The 25,751-nt window shown below is 38.3% G+C and overlaps 2 protein-coding genes across 2 annotated transcripts in view; one reads left to right on the top strand and one right to left on the bottom strand.

Annotated features, from left to right (window-relative positions):
• The window catches only part of LOC106526162 (lipopolysaccharide-responsive and beige-like anchor protein), a 53,364-nt gene extending 43,810 nt beyond the window's left edge, over positions 1 to 9,554 (top strand). The window contains exons 15-18 of the mRNA XM_014020671.1: positions 2,404 to 2,505; positions 3,729 to 3,925; positions 7,890 to 8,041; positions 8,428 to 9,554. Coding sequence (XP_013876125.1) covers positions 2,404 to 2,505; positions 3,729 to 3,925; positions 7,890 to 8,041; positions 8,428 to 8,518 — 542 coding nt within the window. The 3' untranslated portion in view covers positions 8,519 to 9,554. The remainder of the gene's footprint in view (positions 1 to 2,403; positions 2,506 to 3,728; positions 3,926 to 7,889; positions 8,042 to 8,427) is intronic.
• Positions 9,555 to 10,240: 686 nt separating this feature from the next.
• LOC106526163 (serine/threonine-protein kinase DCLK2) lies at positions 10,241 to 23,262 on the bottom strand (the record flags this gene model as incomplete). The annotated part of the gene is given in 11 exon segments (XM_014020672.1): positions 10,241 to 11,315; positions 17,381 to 17,494; positions 17,608 to 17,688; positions 18,868 to 18,964; positions 19,591 to 19,668; positions 21,297 to 21,430; positions 21,521 to 21,667; positions 21,782 to 21,901; positions 22,233 to 22,290; positions 22,966 to 23,071; positions 23,175 to 23,262. Coding segments are annotated over 11 exon segments (1,608 nt in total), but the record flags the coding sequence as incomplete, so codon positions are not given.
• Between the last annotated feature and the right edge of the window lie 2,489 nt (positions 23,263 to 25,751).

Genomic DNA, 25,751 nt, shown 5'->3' with positions numbered 1-25,751 from the left:
CTATTTTTCTTTGATCAAACTCTTCTTCCCTCACATTCCAGTTCAATCTTGCCATATTTGCTTCACTCCTTGTTATCTGGACATATAGTTTTAGTTGATGTCTGCCTAAAGAAGCAGCAAAAAATTAGGAACAAAACAACTTGTAGTAAGTTGTTACAAATAAAGGTAGAAGCAACTATCTGAACAATTGTATTATTTAAAATAAATTATTTAGGAAGCAAAAGTGATGTAGTTTCCGTGACCTTATTTTCCTTAGGTCATGACAACAAATCTTTACTTACACACTGGTAGAATTTAATTGGACTAATCACTGAAAAGCTTGTTTAGAGTTTTGAATTTAGAGCATTATAATGTGATAAAAATACTTCCCACCTTATTTCTCAAGTTGAGGCAGGTGTAATTATGTAAGCCATCATGTTTTAGATTATGATTATTGTTGCAAGAATCAATATAAGCCTCAGATCCAATAAATACAAAAAAAAAAAAAACAGGCAGGCAAAAGATAACTCATGTTTCACTTTTAGTCTTGTATTAATTCGATTTTGTGTTAACTAGTAGGATGTGTGTGTTTTTTGCATAGGTCACAGTGAAATAATAAGTTTCCATCTACTTTAAAAAATGTATAGCACACATGCAGATCTATGTTGATTTTGTACCAAAGACAGATTTATCCTTTCAGAAAACATTTAGTCTCCAAACTGAGCTTAAAGATATTCAGCATCTATCTCTGGTCAGCCAAAGCTAACAATAATCTCTTGCAATGCAGCACACAGTTTTCTTTTAAGTCTTGCTGTGTCTGCAAATGTTTTTTTTTTATCTACTTAGTTTCTTTTTCATTAATTTTAGTTGATTGTACACAAGCCCTATATTAGGTTTCTTTCAACAAAGTCGTTCACTTTCTAAAATCTTTTGATATACATTTTTTATATGTGTGTAAAGTTAAACACACACACACACACACGCACAGCTGTCCTCAGTCTCCCAGCTTTGGTCAGGCATAAGATTGTAATCACATGTGGCCCTAATTGAAACCAAATAGCAGGTTCGAGGCTCCAAACTGCTACAGTTTATTCCCTTTATCAGCTTTATAGATCTTCACAGACTCAAAATCCAGCATCCAGCTCTAACTCGCTGCTCATGTGTTTGCTTTTAGCGAGAATGAGGCTGTTAACTGGATGAAATGTAGATGTTTGGGCTGCCTCTCTGGTGGACACAGGAAGGTTTGGGTGGCTGAGTGGCAAAGTGGGCGGCTTAATGGAAAGAGTTTAAACAATCTAGTGTCATTTAAATATTATGAGATCAGTTATAACTGAGAAATGTTCTGCAGTTTGGATTTTCAGAATGAAAACAAATATATTCACATTACTTTTAGGAGAGTTGCTTAAACTCCATGTTGATTTACAGATCTGTTATCTGTACTGTACATATGGATGTCATTGATCTTTAAATATTGCCTATATGTAGCTTTTACCTTTGTTTGCCCTTTTTTTTTAAACACAGAGTTACTGAACCTGTATGGAGCCTTTCTGCTAAATCGAATTAAGCTGCTACAGTAGCTATGGCTTTTTGGAGGATAACTTGTCCAATTAGGGAGACTTTATTGGATTTTTGTGTTTAATTTAATTGAAGAAAGGAATTACATGAAGTCACTTATGTTTAAATACGTTGGGTCTACCACATACATTATTATTTACTCTAACTTGTTTACGCTGGAAACTGTTTTGTGCTTCCATCATAGTCATTTGTGACATTCATGAATTTTTATTTAATTTTTTTAGAAACTCTTTTGTTTGAAAGAATCAAGTACGAGTGTTGGTGTTCTTGGATTTTTTTGTGCTCAACCTGCTTGAATAGAGAAAGATGGCATTATGAGTAAATGAAGTGTAGTTTCTAAAATATAAATCAAGTTTTATTTATTAAAGAGTTACAGAATTCACTGTAATACTCTTGAAAAATAAGCTCTGTGTGCTCATGTTTGCACCATCAAAGCCACAGAAGAGCGATGGAGGAATAACAGCTGATTCTGTCGTTCACCCTGACAGCTTGAACCTAAACAAAATGACACAAATATCCCAGTTTTTCTCCTGCTTTTTTGGGGCTGTTCTGTGTCTCTGCCGGTCCGATGCAAGAACATCTGGATCCAGTGAAAGTTGTCATGGGGAGGAAGTTGTAGTGATGGGAGGAGGCTTTCAGTGACAATAGTTTGAAAGAGAGGGTGTGCGGTGGACGTGCATGGCATAAATAATTAACATCAAATAAAAGATTAAGTCGTCTTGTATTTTTTTTTAATTACTTGTTACTCCAACAAGCAATCCAAAATGACTTTTTTTTAACTTTTGCTCCCCCTAGTGAACACAAAGCTGCATCACATGATGCCAAACTTCACATTTCTGTTTGTTCCAGCAGCATTTACCACACCGAGGGCCATCCTGACAGGCCACGACTGTGAGGTGACGTGTGCCAGTGTGTGTGCTGAGCTGGGCCTCGTCATCAGCGGCTGCAAAGGTGAGCCCCCCCCCCAACGTTTGTTCATTAAGTCTCAAAAGTTTGTTCATGTTTCAGTAACAGTGACTGACTGCACGATCAGTCTTTATTCATTAATATAAATGTATTTCTAAAGTCATGGCGACTTTCTCTAAAATATGTATAAGACTGCAAAGATACAAAGATTTGGAAACAATTCAAACTTTAAGTATCAATTACAGAAACTAAGTCTAAAATAAGGGTTTTGTTTAATGGCTTTATTTGAAATTTTGATTAATTCATTATAAACTGTTTTGAAACAGCAGTCACCAGTTATTTTTGAAAGTCAAATATATTTTTTCTTTTGATTTAAATCCAATTTAAGATGCTTGGTAGTTTTGGGCTTCATTTGTTTTTGTTCTGTTTTGTGTCTTCCCATTATACTTCCCATGGGTGACAGTAAAAATACTTAACTTGGCTAATCTGTACACAGGCCTGCTTTGTGTCTGGGCTGTGATGTGGTAGTATCTGCATTGTGTGATTTTTGATATTATTTTGTTGAGTCAAGTGAGACCTTCAATAAAAAAAAACTGCTTCAACCCTCTGCTTGTATTATTAATCTTTATATACTTTTAACTAGTTTTGCCTCCAAACTATTCATGTTCAAATGATTGTATGGTCCTAGGTTTACATCTAGTCAAAGTTTATTTAAGCAACGCATTTATCTGATCTATGTAACATTAAATGTCAGAGGATTTCCAAATAGTTAAATTAGTTCAATAAATATGATTAAAATACTCAAATGCAAATAAAGCAAAAGACTTAAGCAGTGATTTGGTCTAAAAGTTTTATTTCACACAACCAAAAAAAACAAAAACTAAAAACAATACAACAAAGCAATACAAATAAATGGATTTTGATGAAATAAATACACAACCTGTGTTTTCTTTACTGAAGAGGATTAGGACCACAAAGCAAAACAATATTATTTTCTCCTAAGTTGTGACTTTAACCTCAAATTCTAAGAAAAAATTCAAAATTCTGGCTTTTTCTCAGAATTATAAAGTCATAATTCTGATGTTTTTTTCAGAACTCTGGCATAAAGTCAGAATTCTGACTTAAATCTCAGTGTTTTGAGAGAAAAAAAGTCAGTTCTGAGAAAAAAGTCAGAACCCATGAAAAAAACTATTTTGTTCTGTGGCCTTAATCCTCTTCTGTAGTTTTTCAATTAAACCTGCTAATGAAACCGTTCCATCTTCTTACAGAGGGTCCTTGTCTGATCCATTCCATGAATGGGGACTTGCTACGGACCTTGGAGGGCCCCGAGCTCTGCCAGCGGCCCCGACTCATCCAGTCCTCCAGCGAAGGTCACTGTGTCATTTATTACGATAAGGGACACTTCTGTCTCTTCACCGTCAACGGCAAACTCCTCAGACACTTGGAAGTGGAGGACAGCATCAAGGTGAGGAAACGTGCCCTTACATCTGTACGTCTGCACCACATCTGGGCACAAAGTCCTTCCACTGATTAAAGGCTTGGGTTTGAGATGTGAGGGAGGTGAGGGTCAGCGTGCCTCGGGACAACTCAGGCTTCACGTCTCTATTCCCCGTTTCCTCCCCCCGCCCCCGACATTTACCAGAAGAAATAATCCCTTTGATCCGCAGCTCTGTTGTCAGGTCGAATCGCGACACTTTTGGAAAACGTTCCAGAAGAGTGGTCAGTCCTGGACACCAACACCATTAACTACCCTCCAGCGCAGGACGACACATTCCCCACTGCCCGCACTTCCTCCCTGGTGGCTGGAGTGACACAGGATAGCAGCTACTGCCTTTGCTTTCCAGGCCCTTATTTTCCGGTTTGGCCTGGGAAATGTAAGCTAGCTCCGACAGACAGCTGCACGCCTGTTTCCTATTAAGAAACCACCGGTGCCCAGGCTCCCAAACCTGCCAACCAGCCCACTCCGACAAAGCCACAAATATACCGAAACACTGATTGAGCACATTAGCCGCTCTGCAGAAGTAACGAGTGTTTAGTTTCAATATTCCAGCGCACTTTGTTGTGTCTTGAAAAGACAACAACATTGAAGTCGCAGCTTTCCCACAGCTTCCTCTGCAGATGAAGCTTGGGAACGGTGCGCAGCTAAATTCCAGCCGTGTCAGACGGCATTAGGAAAATCCTAACATCTTGAAGCGAGGCTGTGTGAGCCTCGACCTGCTTCTTTCCTCCCTCCTGATCCAACGGTATTTAGTGCACTCGTGTACACACCAGAATCAATCTTGTCTGCCCTCTGAGCCGCAGCACAGTGTGACTCCAGGACAAATAAGTGTTTGTGCTGGCCTGCGGCACACACATGGAAACAGAGAGGAAGACTGTATGCACTGTGACTTTATAGGGGTCTGGAGTCAGAGGTTGGATGACAGGCTAACAGTCGGAATCCTGGGCTAACAGCAGAACTGGATGACAGAGGCCATACTGAATGGATTACATTCTTTTTAAGTTATGGTATGACTCAAGCAGTGTAACCATCCCAGCAATTTATTTCCCTGCCTGTGTCAGTGTAACAGGGGGATTAACAGCACCATAAATTAAACTTTTTACCTTCTCCAGCCACAGAATCCACCCACTGTTCTTTTGGAAAGAAGTACAAAATATGGGCATACATTCTGCACATGTTTCTGCTAAAGTCATTTTTTTAGTCATCTGAGCTGTGGCAGCCATCTTGGCCCCAGCAGAGCCATCAGCCATCTTGTTTGACCGCCTGGTGGCAAAGGTCTGATTTATAATGTCTGTCTGCAGCCTCCTACCTGGTCAGGCTGACATGTCTGCCAGCGCTGCTGCCTCCTGCTGCGCTCCAGTGAGGTCATAAACTCCAATGGTGGATGCACAAGTACATTAAGACACATGGTAGCTGCTAAAACATTCTTCCTTTAAAGGAACAGTGTGTAGGATTTTGTCAATTCTTTTAGCCGAAATTGAGATAATCACTAATGACAATAATAAAAAACATGTCTAATCATTGCAGACAAAGACCTCGTTTTATTATTTTTACCTTATAAAAAGCTGTTTATATCTCCATGGTCACGGGTCGCCCTACAGGCAGCCGCCATCTTGCACCGCCATCTTGTCTACGAAGGCTCATGAAGGACAAACTGCGGTGGCGGCGTCAAAAACTGTTTTAGTTGTAATCCTATAAATGTAATATTTGTTGTCAGTCATTGTAGCTGGGATAATTTTACTTATTAAAGCTCATAATCTTACCACTTGAAACATCACTAGCCCTGAAGCTGCTGGTAGACATCGCGGTTGGAATTATCAAAGGTTTTTGACACCTGAGAGACACCGTAGCAACTCCTTTGCGTTTGGAAGCGGGGGGAGGACCAGGGAGGATGATGCAACAACTCAACCACTAGATGTAGCTGAAAACAACAAATCCAACACACTGTGCCTTTAACATGTTTGACAGTTTTTTTTATAAAATAATTTTGCTGCAAATAAAATTAACTTTGTTTTTTATCAAATACAAATCTTGAACAGAAGATGATTTATTTAAAGTCAGAAACTATGGCTATATGACTGTAGTTTTATTCTGAGCTTTCAGTTTGTTTTTTTATATCAGAGATTTGGTTTGATACTGTGGAAATAAAGATTAAAGGGATATTTCTGATCTTTTGAAATGAGCATCTGAGGAGAGGTAATAAACAAAGGCACTGTTGTAGATGCAGTGCCTTAACAGAGTATTCATACCTGTTGAATCTTTATATGCCTATTACCGGATTAAAGGTGGTCACAACTGACCCCTTTGCTGAAATCTGGTCTATGCTCCAACCACCTGTCTAATGTGTTCCTTGGTCTCCTTGATGCTATTTGAACACTAATGTTCGGTAACAAATAAAATGCTGATGGCATTAGAGAAAAGCTGGATTTACAATAAAATTCAATTAGACTCAAGTGGCCTCTAATTACTAATGAGGTGACTTCTGACAATTATAGCTTTGGAGGTATCAGAGGAAAGAGGGTTGAAAGCGCGTCACACTTTTCAGATTTATGTTTGTCCAAAAAAAGAAAATAAAAGTTTCACATTCCTTCCGCTTCACAATTATCTGCTACGTTGCGCTAACTAAAACATTCAGAAGTTTGTGTTTAACGTAGTAAAAAGTTCAAGGAGCATGAATATCTTCTCAATGCACTGACGCTTTTTAAATACCTCAGTTTGAAAAAAATAGTTTGATTCTGCCCACATTGGTAAGTTACATGTTTGCAGCTTTGTTAAAAAAAAACAACCTGCATGTTAAACATGAAATTAACAAAGTTGTCGGCTGCAGGGAGAATACATCAGGACTTTTGGCAGATAAAAGTTTAGACTTTATCGGATGCTTACAAAGATGTCTGTAAATGTTAGTTTCCAGTCTATAAATTTGTGTTTTTTTTACTAACAAATAGCAGTATTTCTGTAGGCACCCTTTATTTATTTTATTTTTTATAAAAATTGAGTTGCATTTACAACAAGTTGCTGACAGAAGGTGGATCCACGTGGTTAGTGAATCCTCTGTGTGATTATTTGACCACAGAGTGAAGCTGCACTCAGTCATGGATGACAGGATAACAAGCCAATAAAAGTGGATTAATTCTCACTGCCTCCTGGCTTTAAAAGCTCAACTGAAAGTTAAACAAGACTTTTCTTTTTTTTGGTTTTGTTTTGTTTGCTTAATTCAGACTTCTTCCGTTGAGAGTTTTTGTTTTCATAGAAAATCAAACTCTTGGAAACGCCTCGTTCCAGCTTTACATTTGAGTTTTTCCATTAAACGGGAGCTGAACTCAACACGCATGCCACTGATGAAGGAAGTGCTGAATCACTGCGAAGTGGCCGCAGCTGAAAGACGTCCCACTTCAGCGTCGTAAAAACCGCAAACGACAAGAGCTTTTAGTGTCATTTGCTGCTTTTAGAACTTTAGGTTTAGCCTCGTCATTTCATCAGCTCCGGTTACTCGCTGATTGATGCTACTGACTGTTTCAGTTTCAGCTTCCACTCTGATCTGTGCCCATAATAGACTCCAGCACAGGACTTGATTTGTGTTTATCTGATTCCTAAGGGAGACATTCGGCTGCTGCAGTTTGCAGGAAAAGCAGATGAGAAGAGTAAATCTCAGGGCTTCACTGCTGGAAGACATCTTTGATGAGAGTCTGGGTTTGTGTAAAGAATGTGGGAATTTTTTTGTTGTTTGGAGGATCACATCTTGAAGTGTGAACATTTCAGATAAGCTAATTCCACAATAGCAGGGTCTGTGAGTGTATAATCAGTTTTACTGTCATGTTTTTTTAACATTAAGTGACAATAAAAAGTGATTGATGGTACCAGCCCCATGTTAGAATCTGTATTGAGGCTACTCGCTGTAAACCTTTTTTTCCCCCCTGTTTGCTTTTGACAGGCTATGCTTCTCAGCAAAGATGGTCAGTATCTGCTGACGGGTGGAGATGGAGGTGTAGTTTCTGTCTGGCAGGTCCACGACCTCAAACAGCTGTTCGCCTATCCTGGCTGTGATGCAGGAATCCGCTCCATGGCCATGTCACATGACCAAAGGTAACGCTTGGATTCAGGTCTGCAGAGTTAAAAACTGTAGAACTGAAGGCTTAAGTAGCCAAAAGCTTAAACTAAGACTTTATAAAGATCTCCTACACATAAAGACAAATTAGAATAAAAAAGAATTTAAAAAAGTCTTATTAATAGTTGTGACAATATGGAAACAAAGGTCAATAAACTGCATACATATAGCATATTGTGTGCAAAATGTGGGGAATTTTTTACATTATTACTGCTGTAAACAGTACAATATTATTGGATGATAATAAGTTTTGTTTTATTGATGTGAGCTATCATGTTTAAAAATGTATATACTGTATATTGTTAAATGCTGAATGAGCGTGTGAAATGAAACTGCCCTCCGTTGTGTTTCCTTCTCCCCTCAGGTGCATCATAACCGGCATGGCGTCGGGAAGCATCGTGCTCTTCTACAACGACTTCAACAAGTGGCACCACGAGTACCAGACCAGATACTGAACTGAAAACTGCAACGACATTTAAGAAAAAAATAATAATAATCTGATGCCTGACCAGCATCAACTTTTCTCAAAGGCACTGTTTTGTCTATAACCTCATGTCCTGAATGTATCTCAGCAAAAAGAGAGGAAAACAAATCTGTTCTGTTATAGTTAAAGCATCGACTATTTTTTAAGAAAAAGGACATTGCTATTTTTTGTAGATCAGAGAGAAATCTTTTCCTATAAATCTTTCGGTGGGGGGTTAACTGAACGGCTCGAAACAAATCTATTTTTAGCTGTAAGAGTCTATTTTCATTTCTAGAATAAAAGAGCAGAAGTTGTGAAAAGTTAGAGGTAAAAATCCAAATTTTCGTGTCTTTTAAGGTGAGTAATTTTCTTTTCATGTGGGGAAAAATTAAGCTTCTGTTTATGCTTTTTTTTCTTTTTGTTTTGGGCTTCACAGCAGGTAGAAAATAAATGAAATTAGACAGAAAAGTACAAAAGGGAAACATTTATATAAATATATATTATGATATCCTTCATATTTAAGATGTCTTTACTTTTGCTTTGACTCATAACATTTATTTAACACTTAGAAAAAAATCACAATTTTCCTGCACCTGAAAGCTGCTTTAGTCCGAGTCAATTCTTTTACATTATTTTGCTAAATAATTGAATAAGCGGTGAGTTATTTTTCTCTTAAATGAACCTTTCAGAGCCCGAGCCAGTCCTCTTAAACTTGTCTCCAAAGCAGCTAAAAGCAACACGAGATGTGCAGTGCAAGGATGGACTTATCATTTCTGCCTGTTTATGTTTTTTCTTTCATCACAGCTGTCTAAATTATAACAAGTGATTATGATAAAAAATGTGATCCAGCTTCAAATTCTAAGTTTCCCCTTTGATTTGTAAAATCATTCCTTTAAAGTTGTTTTGCTTTGTTGTGGTTTAAATTATAAGGGGATTTCTTTTTACCTTTTCAACATTGTTTTTTTTTTCAATCATTTGGAGTGTTGTTTGCCGAGTTCTGACAATAAAAAGGACTTTTATAACTTTAACAGGCCTTAGTTTGTTAATAAAGCCTTTCAGGAACTACACAGCCCCCTCTACTGGTCAGGTTTTGGTATCACACATTCACTGATTGGAAGGACCTGAGCTTATGTGAAAACCTTCCTAAAATAATGGCCTAAGTAATTTTATGTTTAACTTTTGACAGGAGACAAAAAAACTTAATCATAAGACTTTTTTTTTATTTCTGACAAACTGGTTAAAAAAAGACATCTACCTGTGTAGATATTATGGGATTAGTTTGGTTAAACTACAGTGGCTGGTCCAGTAACTTATATAATGCTAGGAAAAAAAATGTCATGGTATTCACTTATTTAAGCAAACTGTTAAAATGGTATCCACTGGTGAACATATAGCTGTTCTTGTGAGCAACTGAAAGTAAAATAAAACAAAGGGAAACTTTGCACAAAGGGTAGCTGTGTATAAAATGCCTGTGACATGCCATTTTAGCAACAGTTTACATTCAGACATTTCTCTTTGACATCACTTCCTGTTACTTCACATGCAAATATCTCAACAGCTGTTCATCTCAGCGAAGTGAAATCTTTTTTCAGTGTTTTTGTCAATGTCATCTTTCCAAAAGTACATCCGTATTTATTACAAAAATTCAATGTCACAGGCACTTTAAAAATAAGGCTCACTAAAGAGATGCAAACCAATAAAAAGGAGCCAAAACTGTTTGAAGCACAGATTTCTTTATTAACTTTTCAGCAGACATCATCCTGACTTTGTCCACTCAGTGTATCGCAGAACTTCAAGTTATCAGCATAGTTCTGAACCAGTTTTGTTTCTGTGGGACATTACAGTACTTTTTACTGCTAAAGCAAGAACAGCTGATAAAATGGTGTATTTGTACTTAACGAGGGCCACATAACTATAATAAAACAATATATTATTTCTTAAGAGAGAAACCCCTGGAGAATAAAGCTCAGTTCATCCTCTTTCATACTTCATTAATAAATTAAAAATGTGTATACATTCAAACGCCTCATTTTCACACATACACACACACACACACACACACACACACACACACACACAAAAAAAAAAAACAGGAAAAAAGATTTGGAGCAGAAAACCTGCAGCTACAGCAGTCACTGGCTCAGTCTACAGATGTGTCTTTTAGCCTTTTCATCCCATCGCTGGATTGATGAGCGAGCAGGAGTTCAGACTTTCTCCAGGAGTTCCTCAGACAGCAGAGGCCCGGGAGAAGGAGGTGGAGGTGTGGAGGGAGGAGAGGGGAACAGGGTTGGGTGGATAGAAGATGGAGAGGGCGGGGCTTGTTTCGTCGGCGACGAAAGTGGGAAGAAGACGACGGGCTGGAAGGGGGAGACGTGGGAAGGGGACAGCTTGTTGGGAGACGGGGAGGGACACGAGAGCGGAGGAGGCTCAGAGGGTGAGATAGGGCCTAAAGACGAGCAGGGTGCTGCTAAAGGTGGCAGCGAGGGGGGCTTAGAAGGTGAAGAGTCAGAAGTGGGTGACAGCAGGCACGGAGGAGCAGAGGGGGGCCGATCGGGCTCAGCAGCTGATGGGGGGCTGTCGTTTGGGGAATTAGATTCAGGACGTTTTGATGTAGTTTCTGTCCCAGCAGCATCAGACGCCTCAGGAGGAACGCCCACTTGTAAAAACGCTGACCCAGCAGATTCTGGTGCCTGTTTTAACGGAGAAGCTGGTGGGACTCGGACGGCCTCTTGTGGTCCCGAATAACAACGGGTGGCGAGTTGGAGGGTCTCCTTATCTAGAGCTGTGTTCTGATAAAAACATACAGAGCATCAGTTCATCTAAAACCACCAATCAGAATAAAACTGAGCAAAATCAGAAAACTATTAAACAACATTCTGCACTGAGACGTGTTTTTTCTTCATCTTGTCTACCGCTCCCTGCGGTCTTTTTACAATTTAGTGGAATGAAAAATAAACAAAAACTGAAAAACTGCACAAAAAAGTGACCACAAACCTCCAAGTGTTGACCAACATGCACTGAAAGGGCAAATGAGAGTAAATATTTACCACCTTTTGATTCAACAGCTGTTTATTTTTTGCACAAACTAACACCTCATAGTTCTGTGAACCAACACCAACAAAGTGTTACTTTCTTCATTAGCCCTTTTCTGCCAGAGCAGATGAGGTGCAGCATTAGGTGTTAGTACGTACCGTTGTCTCGGAGCTAATTCAGAATGCAGAAGGAGGGGAAAGAAGTAAGAAAAGTGTGTGGGGGGGAACAGAAATTTACTCTCAGTTCCACAATACAAATTCAGCGCAGCAAGCATGACAGCAATCAGACAGCTTTTGTTCCAGCTTAGTGCATCTCCATTTAGGATTTCAAATTTAAACCAGTTGATGAAAGGACTGTGGAGGGACTGAGGTGTAACAAACAGACCTTTTATTAAAGATCACTTCAGGCATAGCTTACCTTTAGCTCCATACTGTGTACAATGACTGCCACTGTTCTGTATTTTCATTTATTCTATTTTAAGAGATGAATATCACAGGATTTTGAAATTGATAACTCAAATGATGTAGTTTGATCTTAACAGTTTTACTTTGAAATTTTCAGTTCTGCAACTGGTCTTGGAGCTAAAATTGTCCGTCATCTGTAAACTATGTCAACCCATAAACATTTCTAGGATGTCAAGTCTACACAGCTCTTGTGATTGAGTTTAAAAAAATACATAGTAAATAACAAATTGAAAGACAATGAGTTTTCTAAAAGTTTGATTTGGCCAAGAAAGCAGGAGTAAACCATAATGCTTCCTCCACCATGCTTCACACTTAATTGTTCAGCTTGAGGAACCATTTCAGTCATTTCAGTCCATCAGTCTGAATTCTGCTTTTACTTTGGCTGAGATCGTTGCTCAAAGAATTATGAAACCTTTAAATATTTTCATTTACAGACCCTTGTTTAATTTTAAATTCATGTAATCATTCAGATATGCTTTTTATATTTATACTTATATTTATATTTTTTATTTTCAAATATCTAAAAAAACATGTGACAGTAATTATTATCAGTTTTAATCATATTTTCCTAATTAGAAGAGCTGACTGAAGCATCTGCTGTAATCTGATTATAAAGTATTACTTATCATCTGTTTCTAGGGTTTTTAAAGAAGATCAAACCACATTTGCAAAATCAAAGTAAAATCCTTAAAAAGGTTTACATTTTTCTTGCAGCTGTAAATTATTTATCTTTCTTTATGGCAAAAAAATATGAATTTTTTTAAACACAGAAAATACAGAACAATGAACTGGTCTCATTTTTTAAAAAATGTGATTTTACTTCCAGCTCTAATTCTTTAATAAAACAACTCTTGTGCAGATCTAATTTTCCACCAATAGGTGGCAGCAAAATATCATTGAGCACAAAGAAAAAGGCGTTTCAACGTGGTTATTAAATATAGAGAAGGAGGAAAATCACAGTAACTTTTCTTTAGCAGTGGAAACATGCTTTGACCTTATGACAACATCTATAAACAAGCAAAATATTAAGAAATAAGTTTTTATTTTTATCCTCATTCCTCAACTGTGGTCAGTGTCAGTGGAGTTAAAAGTAAAATGTAAGTGGAGGAGCAGAATGATCATCAAAAAGGATATTGATTTGATTTGATTTATTGATTTAACAGGAAAAGATTACTAAAAATCAAGCCTGACTCAGTATAATTTCTGTTTTACAGCAGGTTACTGTTCTGCAACACATAAAACACTCAGAAGTACAGCATCACAATCACAGCATTTAACACCATAGACACAAAGACAAACAAGCATACATTACAAAATATTTGAATATTTCAATATTTTTGGAAGGTCATTTATGTTTAATAGGAAAAGCAATGGGCCCAGTATGCTACCCTGCGGAACTCCCACAGAACAGGGCAGAGACCCGAACACAGAGCTTCCATGTTTCACAACCTGACACCTATCAGTCAAATAAGAGGAAAACATTTGTATTGCAGATGATGAAAGTTGAAAAGAAATCAACTTTTGTAAGAGTATAATGATCAACTGTGTCAAACGCTTTACGAAAATCAATATATACAGCACCAGTTACTTGACCTTTGTTCAAAGCAGCACGTATTTGTTCAGTGAATAAAATTAATGCAGACATGGTTGACCTTGACGTGCGAAAACCATGTTGGCTATTGCTTAGCATATTATTAGCTTCTAGATGCTGAAGTAGTTGATTAAATAATGTTTTTTTCAAGTAACTTAGAAAAATAGGAAGAACAGAAATTGGCCGATTGAAACTTCTGTTGGATCACCAGATTTAAAAATGGGAGTAAACTGAGCAAACTTCCAGGCATCAGGGAAAATAGACTGCACAATACATAAATTAAGCAAATGATGAAACAAAGTTAAAAAAAGTGTTGGCATGCATTTTCAAGAAATCCATATTTATCTTATATTTGTCAAATGCATGTGAGCCATTTAGAGATTGGAGTGTATTCAAAACATCACTCTGTGAAATTTCAGAAAATGAAAATTACTTTGAAGTTTCAGGATATTTAAATAACTTTAACTATTAGCTTGTCCCGGTAATGATGTCCTTACTGAAGAAATAAAATATTCATCAAATAAGTTAGCAATTTTTTATGATCAGAAACAAGAAGTCCATTTACTGAGATTTGTGAATTGTTATTAAATGTTTTATTGTTACTTTCACCTGTCACTGACTTAATCGTTTCCCATAATATTTTTGGATTCTTACTGGCTGAAATAATGTGATCTGTAAAATATTGTTGTTTGGCTTTGCGTAATTCAGCAACACATTTATTTCGGTAACTGTTTAAATGAGACAGATTTTTAGAAGTTTTTGATATTCTATAAGTTTTCATTGAAGAAGCTTTCAACTTTAGGAGATGTATTATAGAGGCATTCAACCATGGAATTTTATTTTTTCGGACTGGAACTTTACAAGTTGAAATATATTTTTCCTGTATTGTCWCCAACTTATCATAAAAATTTGACCAAATGCGATTTGGATTTGACAGAGAAATACCCTCATTCCAGTTAGTATTCTCAATCTCAGCATGAAACATGGGTAACTTTGATTTTGGAATCCTTTTAATGAAATTATGCACATGACCTGTAGGTTTCTTAAGGTTTTTTCTAATGACATAAATAAGTGAATGATCCAAGATTGAAGTATTTATAACTCCAGATATGCCATATATGGAGGATCGATTTGTGAAAATAAGATCCAAAATGGAATTGCATGTCTTGCCAAATCTTGYTGGTACTTTAATTAACTGTTGAAGCCCTAAGTTTATAGACATTGCTTTCAGGCCTTTGGAAGTTTTATCAGCCCAATTCATGTTGATATCACCAAGAATCACAAACCCTTTTGATTTTATGCCTTTTATACAACCGTTACTGAAAGGTGATTTGTAAGCTTGATTTTTAATTGCAGAGATTCAGACTCAGTTGACAATTCTATTATAGAATGTGAGTATTTCTTGTGAACATAAACTGCAACACCACCTCCAAGTCTATCAGTACGGTCTCTACGATACAATGAATAATTTTCAACTGAAAGAAACGAACTTGGTCAGCCATGATTCTGATATAGCCATAACATGTGCTTGTGTCTGAGCAAGTATTACTTTGAATTCATCCAGTTTAGGTACAAGACTTCTCATATTTAAATGACAGATTTTAAAGCCTCTAATTTTACCTAGTTGATTTAGTGTCCCTGGTTTGTTTTTTTAAGACAGGAAAATCACTTTTGCTTTCTTACTGATGAAGTGTTCAGACTTGACATAACAGGAGGTTGTCTAACCTTTTCAGGATATAATATAGATCCCTGTGTAGACTGTAAATGAGTTCGATTTATATAAGATACACCTGTGCACAAACTCGGGTCAAGATAATTATTAAAAACATATGTATAAAATCCCATAAAATACAAAAAGTGGACATAAAAACATTTTTATCTGGACCTGGATTAAGTTCAATATTTCCAATGACTAAAAGAATATTAAACAGAAGTCTTAAATGTTGTTTCCGACTGGTTAAAACAGGGTCTGTTATATCCGTGCCTTTAGCACTAATGTCTTTTGTYCACYGATGAAAAACAGTAACATAGGCCGAAATTACTACCCGATCAGGTGAGGTTCTGAAGCCAGTCAGTAGCTTGCTGTTCTTTTCTTCGTTGAATGGCGCACACTTCAAGGCTTGAATAACATGGTTCCCACCATGTCGGACACGAGCATGCTCACCAAAACCAGTAGCTCCAGTTTGATCCTCAACCGAAAAACAGGGCACGGTTGATATTGATCCAAATAGGCAACAGGGAAGCTGGTACGCCTCACTTGTTAGATTAGTTGCTCCGTCCCGGCTCCCACCGCCAGGCGTCCAGGCTGAAGTCCACCCCAGGTGCTCCGTCCAAACACGAGGGACAATCTGAGGGCCGAGGGACTCCATCCACATCCGCCACTCCACCGAGACACGCCGCAGCAGCAGCAAGCCGGAGAAACCAGCCCAACCGGCAAGGTAGATGATATTTACCAAAGTTAGGATAACTTATGGTCGATGCTTGTATACACGCCACAGGACGCTTGTGTGCTGTTGTTTTTCGAAAATGATGTCCATCATTTGCATCTTTGATCTTCTGTTTATGTAGCATACAGAGTAACAGCAACACTAAAGCTGAGGTAAATTTGGTCAAAAACAGACCTGCAGATGCCTGTAAAGTCAAATGGGATGTATTTTACTGCAGCAATACTGCACAGCTACATACATCTGCTGCCACCGCCGCCATGATTAAGATGGTATACCATCTAATTAATTAACCAATTAATGCAGCACAGACTGTTAGTGAGTTGTTATGACACTTGCTGCAAAGGAACAGTGGGTGGGGGTGCTATGTGACTGGTAGGAAGGGGAAACGGATGGAGGAGGAGGGTGAGAAATGAGGGAAAGCGTGAAGGCTGCAGAGGAAGAGGAAGGTGGGGCGGTGAGAAGGGGAGTGGAATGTGTACCAGACTCAAAGCTCCAGGCGTCCCCTGTGGTCCTGGGTCAGGTGTGAGGATAGGGGGTGGGGTGAGGAGGAGGAGGAGGAGGAGAAGGAGAGGGTGGATGAGGGAGGAGTTTAAGCCATTTACTCCTCAAACTGTCAAATGAGATTTAGAACAAAATGAGTCAACAAAAACTTCAAAATGAAGCAAATGTCTCTGCCTGCTCCGCCCTAACGTCGTGTCGTACGAACATAAGAGTGGCGCATGAGCCTGAAGGAAGTGATGTGACCTGATGAGATGAGAAAAAAGGAAAAACAGGAAATGATGCATGCAGTCAGGAAAGGAGGATTTCTCCTGATTTTAATCTTAGCAGTGAAAGTTTTTATGTTGTTTTCTATCTTTCAGCTGCTTTCATCTTCGGGAAATGAAGTTGGACTAATTATTTGGCGATTATTTATAAGCTGGATGGAGTTTCAGATGCAACCAGAGCTCAAACCTGCAGCCTCTGCAGGATTACAAGACCCATGCAAGGACCACCAAGTTACCACATCCCCAGCATCAAATATGTACTAAAGGTCATTAATGTCTGTCTGCTTTTGCTGCTTCTTCTGTCAGCGAATGAAAGCCATCCGACGGAACGCGCATGAATTAGAACAAGCACAATCTTATGGATTTGGGTCAGACATACACCCTCTCCATCATCCTGCTCAGGCACTTTGTCAGTTCTGATTAAATCCATTTCAAAACTTCAATAAAGCTGGAAGATTCTGCACTAAGTACTGCAGTAAGTCTATAAAAATCTGAGAGGAAAAAAAATAATCTCAACTCAGACATGTCGGGTTGAGGATGCTGCAAGGAGCTTACCATGATGACCGACACTCCAGCTGTGGTGGTGTTGTGCTTCGGCGCAGAGTTGAAGTGCGTCTTCAGTTTACCTGTCACCTCTGACTGCATGTTGTTCTCTACGACTGCCTCGTCCTTTGACCACATGTAGTATCCAAAACAGAAAAAAGTTTAAAAAAAATCATTACTTCACTAAAGTCTAGCTTTATTTAACTCAAACAGAAAAAAAAAATGCTGTTTTTAAGTACCGTGACCCATGGGTGTAAGAGGACATCCTGTGCCGTGTATCGAGCATCTGCCTTTACCTGCAACATCTTTCCAATCAACTCCTGCAAGAAAATAGAAAGATTGACTGCATGTGACATAAACTTTTATGGTTAAATTGTAAACTTCATACTGTTGTGATTGATTATAATTGTTTACTTTTCAAAGCAGAGAATTGTGAGATTGGGTGTCTGAAACCCTGGTCACATGACTGATGTAGGAGGGACCACCCCCAGTAGGTAGCCATTTTGTCCAGGGAGCCAGAGGAAGGCCCTGAGTGAGTGTTTTGCTGAAGCTGTGAGGTTAAGTAGTAATTTTACATGTCTGAAAATAAATATTTAAGTCTGAGAAGGGAATCAGTTTGCTACGTCTAATTCAGGCTCTCAATTTGAACGTTTCTTACAAACGGTGACCCGGACGTGACGTGACCATGCAAAGTTTTTGGCCCAGCACTGAATAGTTGTAGTAAACCTTGCTCGTTCATACAAATATTCAAGCCTAATTTTCAATTAGTTTCCTGTGTATAATTCGAGCTTGCAACGTAACCTTTTCTTTCAAAACACAGCGCTAGTTTAGCCTAGCATTGTCAAGTCCTTCACACACATCCTCAACTTACAATAACTATTCGAAATGGCTTCTATGCAAGGTTGAAAAAAACACCATTATCTTACCTGTTCGAACAAAGTCAGCACGGAGAAGTAATTTAATTCTGACCAGACTGACAAGCTAATGGCTAGTCCAAGCAGCTACTTAAACTATTTAAATTTCAGGTTTGAACAAATAATGAACATGTGTGTACAAATGTTTGTCCAAAGAGAGAAGCCAGCAGCTCTCTCAGCATTGTTACATTCAGAAGTACAGCAGTAAACTTCACACAGCTGATGTGGGATAAATACGTCTGCGCTGGTTTCCAGTGACAGGGCCACGAGAAGAAAAGTGGTTTTAATCAGTAGTTTGGTCCCTCAGCAGACACTAGCATTAAATACGTGTGTGTGTGTGTGTGTGTGTGTGTGTGTGTGTGTGTGTGTGTGTGTGTGTGTGTGTGTGTGTGTTTTCACACAGCGGGTCTAAATGGTAACATTTGAAAACCTGATTGAGACTTTCCATAGCCACTACATTTAGTTAAAGTGTTAGGTTTAAAAGATGCAGCTGTTTAAGTAATGAATAGGCCCAGCAGACAAAAGGACAGCAACATCCTCTGATGTTTTTTTTTTATTTTTTTTGAACATTATACATTTTCAAACCTTAGCTGAGTCGGTGATGTTGTCCCAGTAAGGACTGGGGAAGTCCAGCTGCCCCAGTAGAATCTGTTCAAATAGGTCCTCTTGTTTATTATTCTCACTAGATCAGAAACAAAACCCACATTAAAAAAATCATTAAATTTATCAGCAAAATTAGTAAATCTTTACTGCAATAAAAAGCAAAAAGACCTCTGGGGTTACCCGTTTTGCACATTTACATGACTCAAAACAAGCTCCTGATACAAACAATAATCCCAAAATTATTATCGTTTAACAGGAATTATGCCAGAGCTCTAATTCTGGCATCCACAATGAAACAACAGCCTGACAAAACATTTAGAAGATAACCCTTTTAGAAACTGTAAGACCTAGAATACTGTATTATATAGGAAATGTTGAATAAGTTGCAAATCAACTTTGGTTTGTTGTTTGTGCAGATCCACTCATCTCTCTGCTCTCCTCCCATCAGTAGTTAATATTCACATAAGACTCAAAATAAAACTTTGAAACAAAATAAAGAAATACAACAAAAAAACAGTAAAGAGCAGCTTTTTTGGTAGAACAATTAAGTTACTGACAACATTCAAACAAAGGTTTGAAGGTTAAAACTAAGGTGCTAGCAAGTAGTTCAGTCGGATCAAAATCTAAAAGTCCCTATGTCACTGGTGACATTTTTGAGTGATCCTGGTAATAAAAGAAAGTATTGACACAACAACCTAAACATACCTTCTGAATGGGGGGAAGCCACACAGCAGAATGTAGGTGATCACACCTGCAGCCCAGACATCCACCTTTAGACCATAACTGTGAGGATGGAAAGAATAGAGTTGAAGAGCGTACCAAAATATTTTTTTTCACATTTTGTTTTGATAATATTCCTTTATTTGACCAGGAAAGTCCCATTGAGATTAAAAATCTCCTTTTCAAGGGAGTCCTGGCCAAGAAACAGCAAAGGTTATATACTGTACAACATTTACACATAGTTACACAGATAAAAGGCCATACAAACATTTATTTATCACTAGCGCCCTCAATCTAGTGCTCAATGGTATCAGTTCAGTTAACTTCCAGTCTTTGTGCAACATGTTCCACGTAGACGGAGCAGAGTAAACTAAGACCCTTTTTCCCAATTCTGTGCAGGGAAGTGGGACAGAGGAAGAAATGATCATTTGAACGCAAAGAGTGAGAGTCAGCAGGTCTCCATGTGATAAGATCACAGATGTGAGATGGTAACAACCCAAGCATGGCCTTATAAATCAAAGTGTACCAATGTCCCAACCTCCTGCTGGACAAAGGCGGCCATCCCACTCGCGTGTACAGATCACAATGATGGGTCGAGGCTTTACAGTTCGTAACAAACCTCAGAGAGCCATGATAGGCAGGCTCAATTGTTTTTTAGGATATTGTGCTGAGAGATTCACATAAACAGGTTATCATATTCAAAAATAGATAAAAATGTCACTGTGACATTTTATTTCAAAAAAAGAAGCCCAGTTTGTTTAAGTTTCCTCACAAGATTTTGAATATGGGGCCTAAGGCTGAGTGAGTCATCAAACAAGAACCCAAGATATTTGAATGTGTGAAGCATTTCTCTATTTCCTTCAAGAGTGGACACAGTGGTGATCATCTGAGGCACTTTCTTCATGTTTGCAAATAACATTAGTTTAGTCTTGTCAGCATTGAGTACTACTTTTAGTTGCAGGAGTGTGTGCTGGACCACATCAAAATCTCACTGATCCAAAACAGTAAATAATTGTGTCGTCAGCATAAAAATGCATATTAGCATCTGACACATTTTGTCCTAATTCATTAATGGACTGTACATAATGAACAGGAGGGGACCCAAGACTGAACCCTGTGGCACCCCCATAAAATCAGAACAAAGACCATCATATTTAACACACTGAATCCTGTTCTTCAAATAACTTGTGAATCACAAAACTAAACGATCTGACATTCCCAAACAAAAACTTTAAGACAGCATAGTTCACAGTGTCAAAGCTTTTGATGGATCAATAAAAAAGTTACACAAATACGCACAGTACTGCTTTCGATAAAGAGCAACAATTATACCATTTATCGCTTTTGTGGCTGCAGTGCTTTTTCCTGAAGCCTGATTGCAGTTTTGAGAGAAGTTCATTAGAGTGGAAAAATTATTTTAGTTGATCGCAAACAAGAGTCACAAATCTTTGACAAAAAACATTAATTTGATATTGGCCTGTTGGTTAAAACAGCTGGGTCGCCTCCTTTTAATAAAGGAGAAACAAAAGCTGACGTTCAGGTTAAAGGAACTACTTTAGTTTGGATTGAAAGATTAAAAAGATTTGTAAAGAGGCTGTGCAACAAAATCAGCTGCCTTTTTCAAAAAGTAGGGCTCCGTCATGTCATGTTGTAAAAGTGCTCTGAAAATAAAATTAGCATTGACAGCTTACCCTGACTCAGCAATGATTTCCGGAGCCACGTACGTGGGAGTCCCACACACGGTGTACAACGGACCCTCCACTACTGTAGCCAGGCCAAAGTCTCCAAGTTTCAGTGACTTAGTGCCATCTGGGTGATCAAACACCTATAATAGAGCACTCAGTTGAAACCCAGAGAGAAATGAATCCATTTTGATAATAATAATAAAACATTGTTTGTGTTGTTGTTTGCACACCAGCAGGTTTTCTGGTTTAATGTCTCTGTGGACGATGTTCATGTGGTGCAGGTACTTCAGAGCCCCGGCCAGGTTGTATACCATGGTGCTGGCGTCTTTCTCAGTGTACTTGGCGGAGGACGTGATGGCGTCAAATAAATCTCCTCCCTGTGAAAATGTAAACATATTTACACACTTAAAATACAAAAAAATAAAATAAAAAAAGAAACACAGAAATGATGCGGGAAACCAGTGTCAGTCAGCATTCAGCTTTTTCTGCACCTTGACTAGCTCCATAACCAGACACAGCTCAGAGGGGGTGTCCAGCTCCTCCACCAACATGATGATGTTCGGGTGTTTGACCTTCCGCAGCACTGCCACCTCGTTTTCTATCAGGTGCTCCTGAAAACACCAGGGAAATGAGTCAAACCGTCATAATAATTAATTCTGCATCGGTCACTGGATTTGAAGTTTGTGTGTAAATAATGGTCAAAAGGATGAGTTTAACAATGAATGCATAAAACGTTCAACCCAACTGTGAGTATCAGACACACACACATGTGATACTGAGCTGTGTGTTTGGTGTTAATAATGCAGAGTGGAACACAAATGTGATCCTTCCTTCTTTGTGTCCGTGTGTGTGTGAGTGTGTTGCTCTGAGGAATAACGTACGAAAATTAGGAGGAAATGATGAGAACAAAAAAAAAAGAGAAAAATCAGCATAAACTGAAACCTTTCCACGGCACTTGGCCTTGTCGATGATTTTGAGCGCGAACTCTTTCCCCGTGGACCTGAGGAGAAACAGTGCAATTAGAGGCGACGATAAAACAGCAATTAAAGCTGCAATAAAGTTTGTAATTCAAATCGAGTGCTCGCGAGGGAGGCTAGATTACAGCGTGCAGAACAGTTACAGTTGGACTCCCCAGGAATCTGATGCTTCAGTAACATAAGGGCTGAGCAGAGTTCCCTGGGCCATACTGAAAACACCCAACTTTAAAATAACCAAAGCCAGCTGGGGTACTGACATCACATCACTGCAGTGAGGTTTGGCGATTATCTGCGCTACACAAAACACGCCTGAAGTCGGTATACTAAGGAAGAACTGCAGCAATGCACCAAAATAAATAAATAAAGACAAATAACTTTCATTCTTAGCCTTTGTAAAGAACAAATCCTACAGCTCCAACTCAATTTCCTTCATTTTGAAAAACTGCTCACACTTTGTGTCTTTAATATGACTCTGTACATGTTCATGCATTATTTCCTTTCTGCCTGGGGGGGCGGCTGGGGGCATGTTGACTCAGAAATACCGACAAGGTGAAGTCCCGGCTTGCTGTTAAGGAATTTCTCCTTCTTTAATCCAGTGATCACTTCTAAACTGTATTTTATTCACTGCACAAGCAGAGACGATACAGTTTATTCAGCTCAAAACAACATTAAAACCTTCCCAGGGTTGGTCGTCTCACCTCTCCACACACTCCTTGACCACAGCAAAGTTACCATCTCCGATGACTTTCCCCACATTGTATTTTTCCAAGATGCTGGGAGCTGGTAAATACTGGTTTCCATTAACTGCAGGGGACAGAAAAGAGGTTACAGCAGGTCTGTTGAGGTTTAAAAAAAGGCACATGAAACATTTTGCTGAATTATTTAAAAAGGGACCACATGCATGTACCCTCTGGACTCAGCTGATTGGTTTGCTCCTGGTGGTTGCTTAGTGAGTCGTGTCCATTTGGGGAGGAGATGTGGTGGGACGGCGTGATCTGTGGGGTCAAACCAAAAACAGAAATGTGAAAAAGATTAAAAAATAACTTTACTGCAATGTTGGAAAAATATGCGTTGTTCAAAATGGTATGTCCGAATAAACAGGATTCAGCTGGATTTCTTCTTTAAAACTTTATTTTCAATCTTCTGACTCCAATCAGGTTCACAGGACAGCACACAGGCCTCAGTCAGACCTTGGGCTGATATCAGGAAAACCCAAACACAGCAGCACAACTCTGCTCAGAAGCAGAGACTCTAACATCCTGACAACTTCTTCTACTATAATAATGAATTCAGCTTATAATGTACATCTCTTCCTGGTTACACCCCAGAGGTGTTACCTTTTACGTCAGACGTCAGAACGTCACTCAGATTTGTTTAGGCTAAGAGAAAGAACACATGATAACACACACACACACACCAACTCTTTGTCTGTTTTAACCTTACAGACTGAAATGATCAGAAAGTATAAAATACAAAACTGAATCTAATATTCAATTAATCAGTTACAAAACTTCTTCAGCACCAAAAAGAAATTTGTCTTGGACTGCAATCCACTGAAAATTAAAAACCACTTGTGGCATCAACTTACAATGCAAGAAAGAAAAAAAATTGCTAAAAAAAACTTAATGGATCAAAAATTATATTATGTTAGGAGCAGGGTCGGCCGTAGCTAATTTGGCACTCTAGTCAAGATTTCAGCTGGTGCCCCTTGTACATTTTTTTAAAGCTTACTGCCTATTTACATACATTCCCATACCAAATCAAATAGTTTTGTATTTTATATTACTTGTATAGCTTTGGAAACCAGGTTGTCAAAAAAATTGTTAACATTATAAGGAAATTCCTCCTAATAAGATCTACTCAGAACTACGCATTTGAAGAGCTTTTTTTTTCACTAAATTATTGGGATTAATTAAAAAATTAAACATAAAATCAGTATTTTATGAAGAACACTGAAAAACAGACTTTAGCCTGAACTTTAACAGAGATCAAATTAAACTTGCATTACTCTTATTTTGTTTTACACTGAACATCAAGTAAGTCTTCATTGCATCATGGGATACTTTTATCATGAAACATCTTCTGCCCCATATAGCACCTCATGTAGTAACAAAGCTGACTAAATCAACTAGTCAACAACTTATCACTGATAAAAAGTTATAAAATAGATTTCCTTTCATCCTCCATTTTTAGTACCCCCTAGATGGACAACACATTTAGCATTTGCCTACTGCCTATGCCATGGGCCGGCCCTGTTACTGAGTCCAGTGATACTTCATGTATGTGGTACATGATCATTACATCATGTCCTATTAAAAGCATTTCATACACATGGGTCCAAATCTACACAAATCATGAAAAAATGTACTTCCTGCTTTGTGTTTTTTAAACCGCAACATCCACAGATGCCCTCGTAATTAAACTTCTGACCTGCATGATAAATCATGACAATTCTCTCTAATTGCTGAGTCCACTGATTCAGAAAATCCACCACAATGACTCCAATTCCAAAAAAATAATAATAATAAAATAAAAATAAAATAAAAAAACTGGGGTCATTGTGTAAAATATCTATTAAAAACAGAAGATAACAATTTGCAAATATCAAGTCAAATTTTATTCACTGTGGAACATAAAATATAAGTAAATATATCCTCTTCTATCACCAATTAAACTTTTATATGGATCAATGAGAGACACCTACAGCTAGCTTTATGAAACGGCAGCAAAAATGCAAAATAATAGATTGATTAAAAACCTATTTTTCCAGAAATTTTATTTTATTTTCTTCTGCAGATTTCTTTTTCCACCAGTAAGAGTCAGTGAAGGTCAACGAGAGGGTGAGGACTGCAGTGTAGGAATGTGGAACTCTTTTAATTATATTTTTGTGGTCTGGTAATAATCAGTTCATTATGGGTTTAATGTTAATAAAATAAGTAAATTTGATATAATTGATCTGGGTAATAAACTGTGTAACTTTTAATGTGTGGGCCACTCTGACCTGAATCATGTTTAAAGAACAGGGTCGAAGTCCAGGTTCCTTAACATTTCAAGGCTGTGCAAATAAGCAGGTTGGATGGAACCAATGAAAAAGCCGGAGGACAACATGACCGGCTGCAGCTTGTGATAATATATGATTCTCAGAAATTACATAAGTGGACTTGATTATAAAAGCTTAGAATTACAGTGATGTGATGAGATGCTGCTTGACGATCGAAGGGAAGTATCGGTCCAGCWCTCTCCCAGATTTGCAAATCTGTTCGGTGGGTTTTTACATGTAATCTTTAATAAATTCTGTTAACTCTTTAAGGTGTCTCCTCCTGTTTCCTCCAAAATCCCAATTGACCCGGGTAAGAACGACCAGGTTCTTAACAGCTTGGAGGCTCGTCCGGTGAAAAGGGGGATTTGGAGATCTTTATCTTGGCTGGGGAGAGACGACGAACTCCGGACGCTTCTTGGACCACTGGCGCCATCATGACAAGGT

This window comes from Austrofundulus limnaeus, unplaced genomic scaffold (genome assembly GCF_001266775.1).
Source record: "Austrofundulus limnaeus strain Quisiro unplaced genomic scaffold, Austrofundulus_limnaeus-1.0 Scaffold263, whole genome shotgun sequence".
In the NCBI taxonomy this organism is placed as follows: Eukaryota; Metazoa; Chordata; class Actinopteri; order Cyprinodontiformes; family Rivulidae; genus Austrofundulus; species Austrofundulus limnaeus.
The sequence above is the reverse complement of the archived record's forward strand: the minus strand, read 5'-3'. Positions and strand labels throughout refer to the sequence as shown.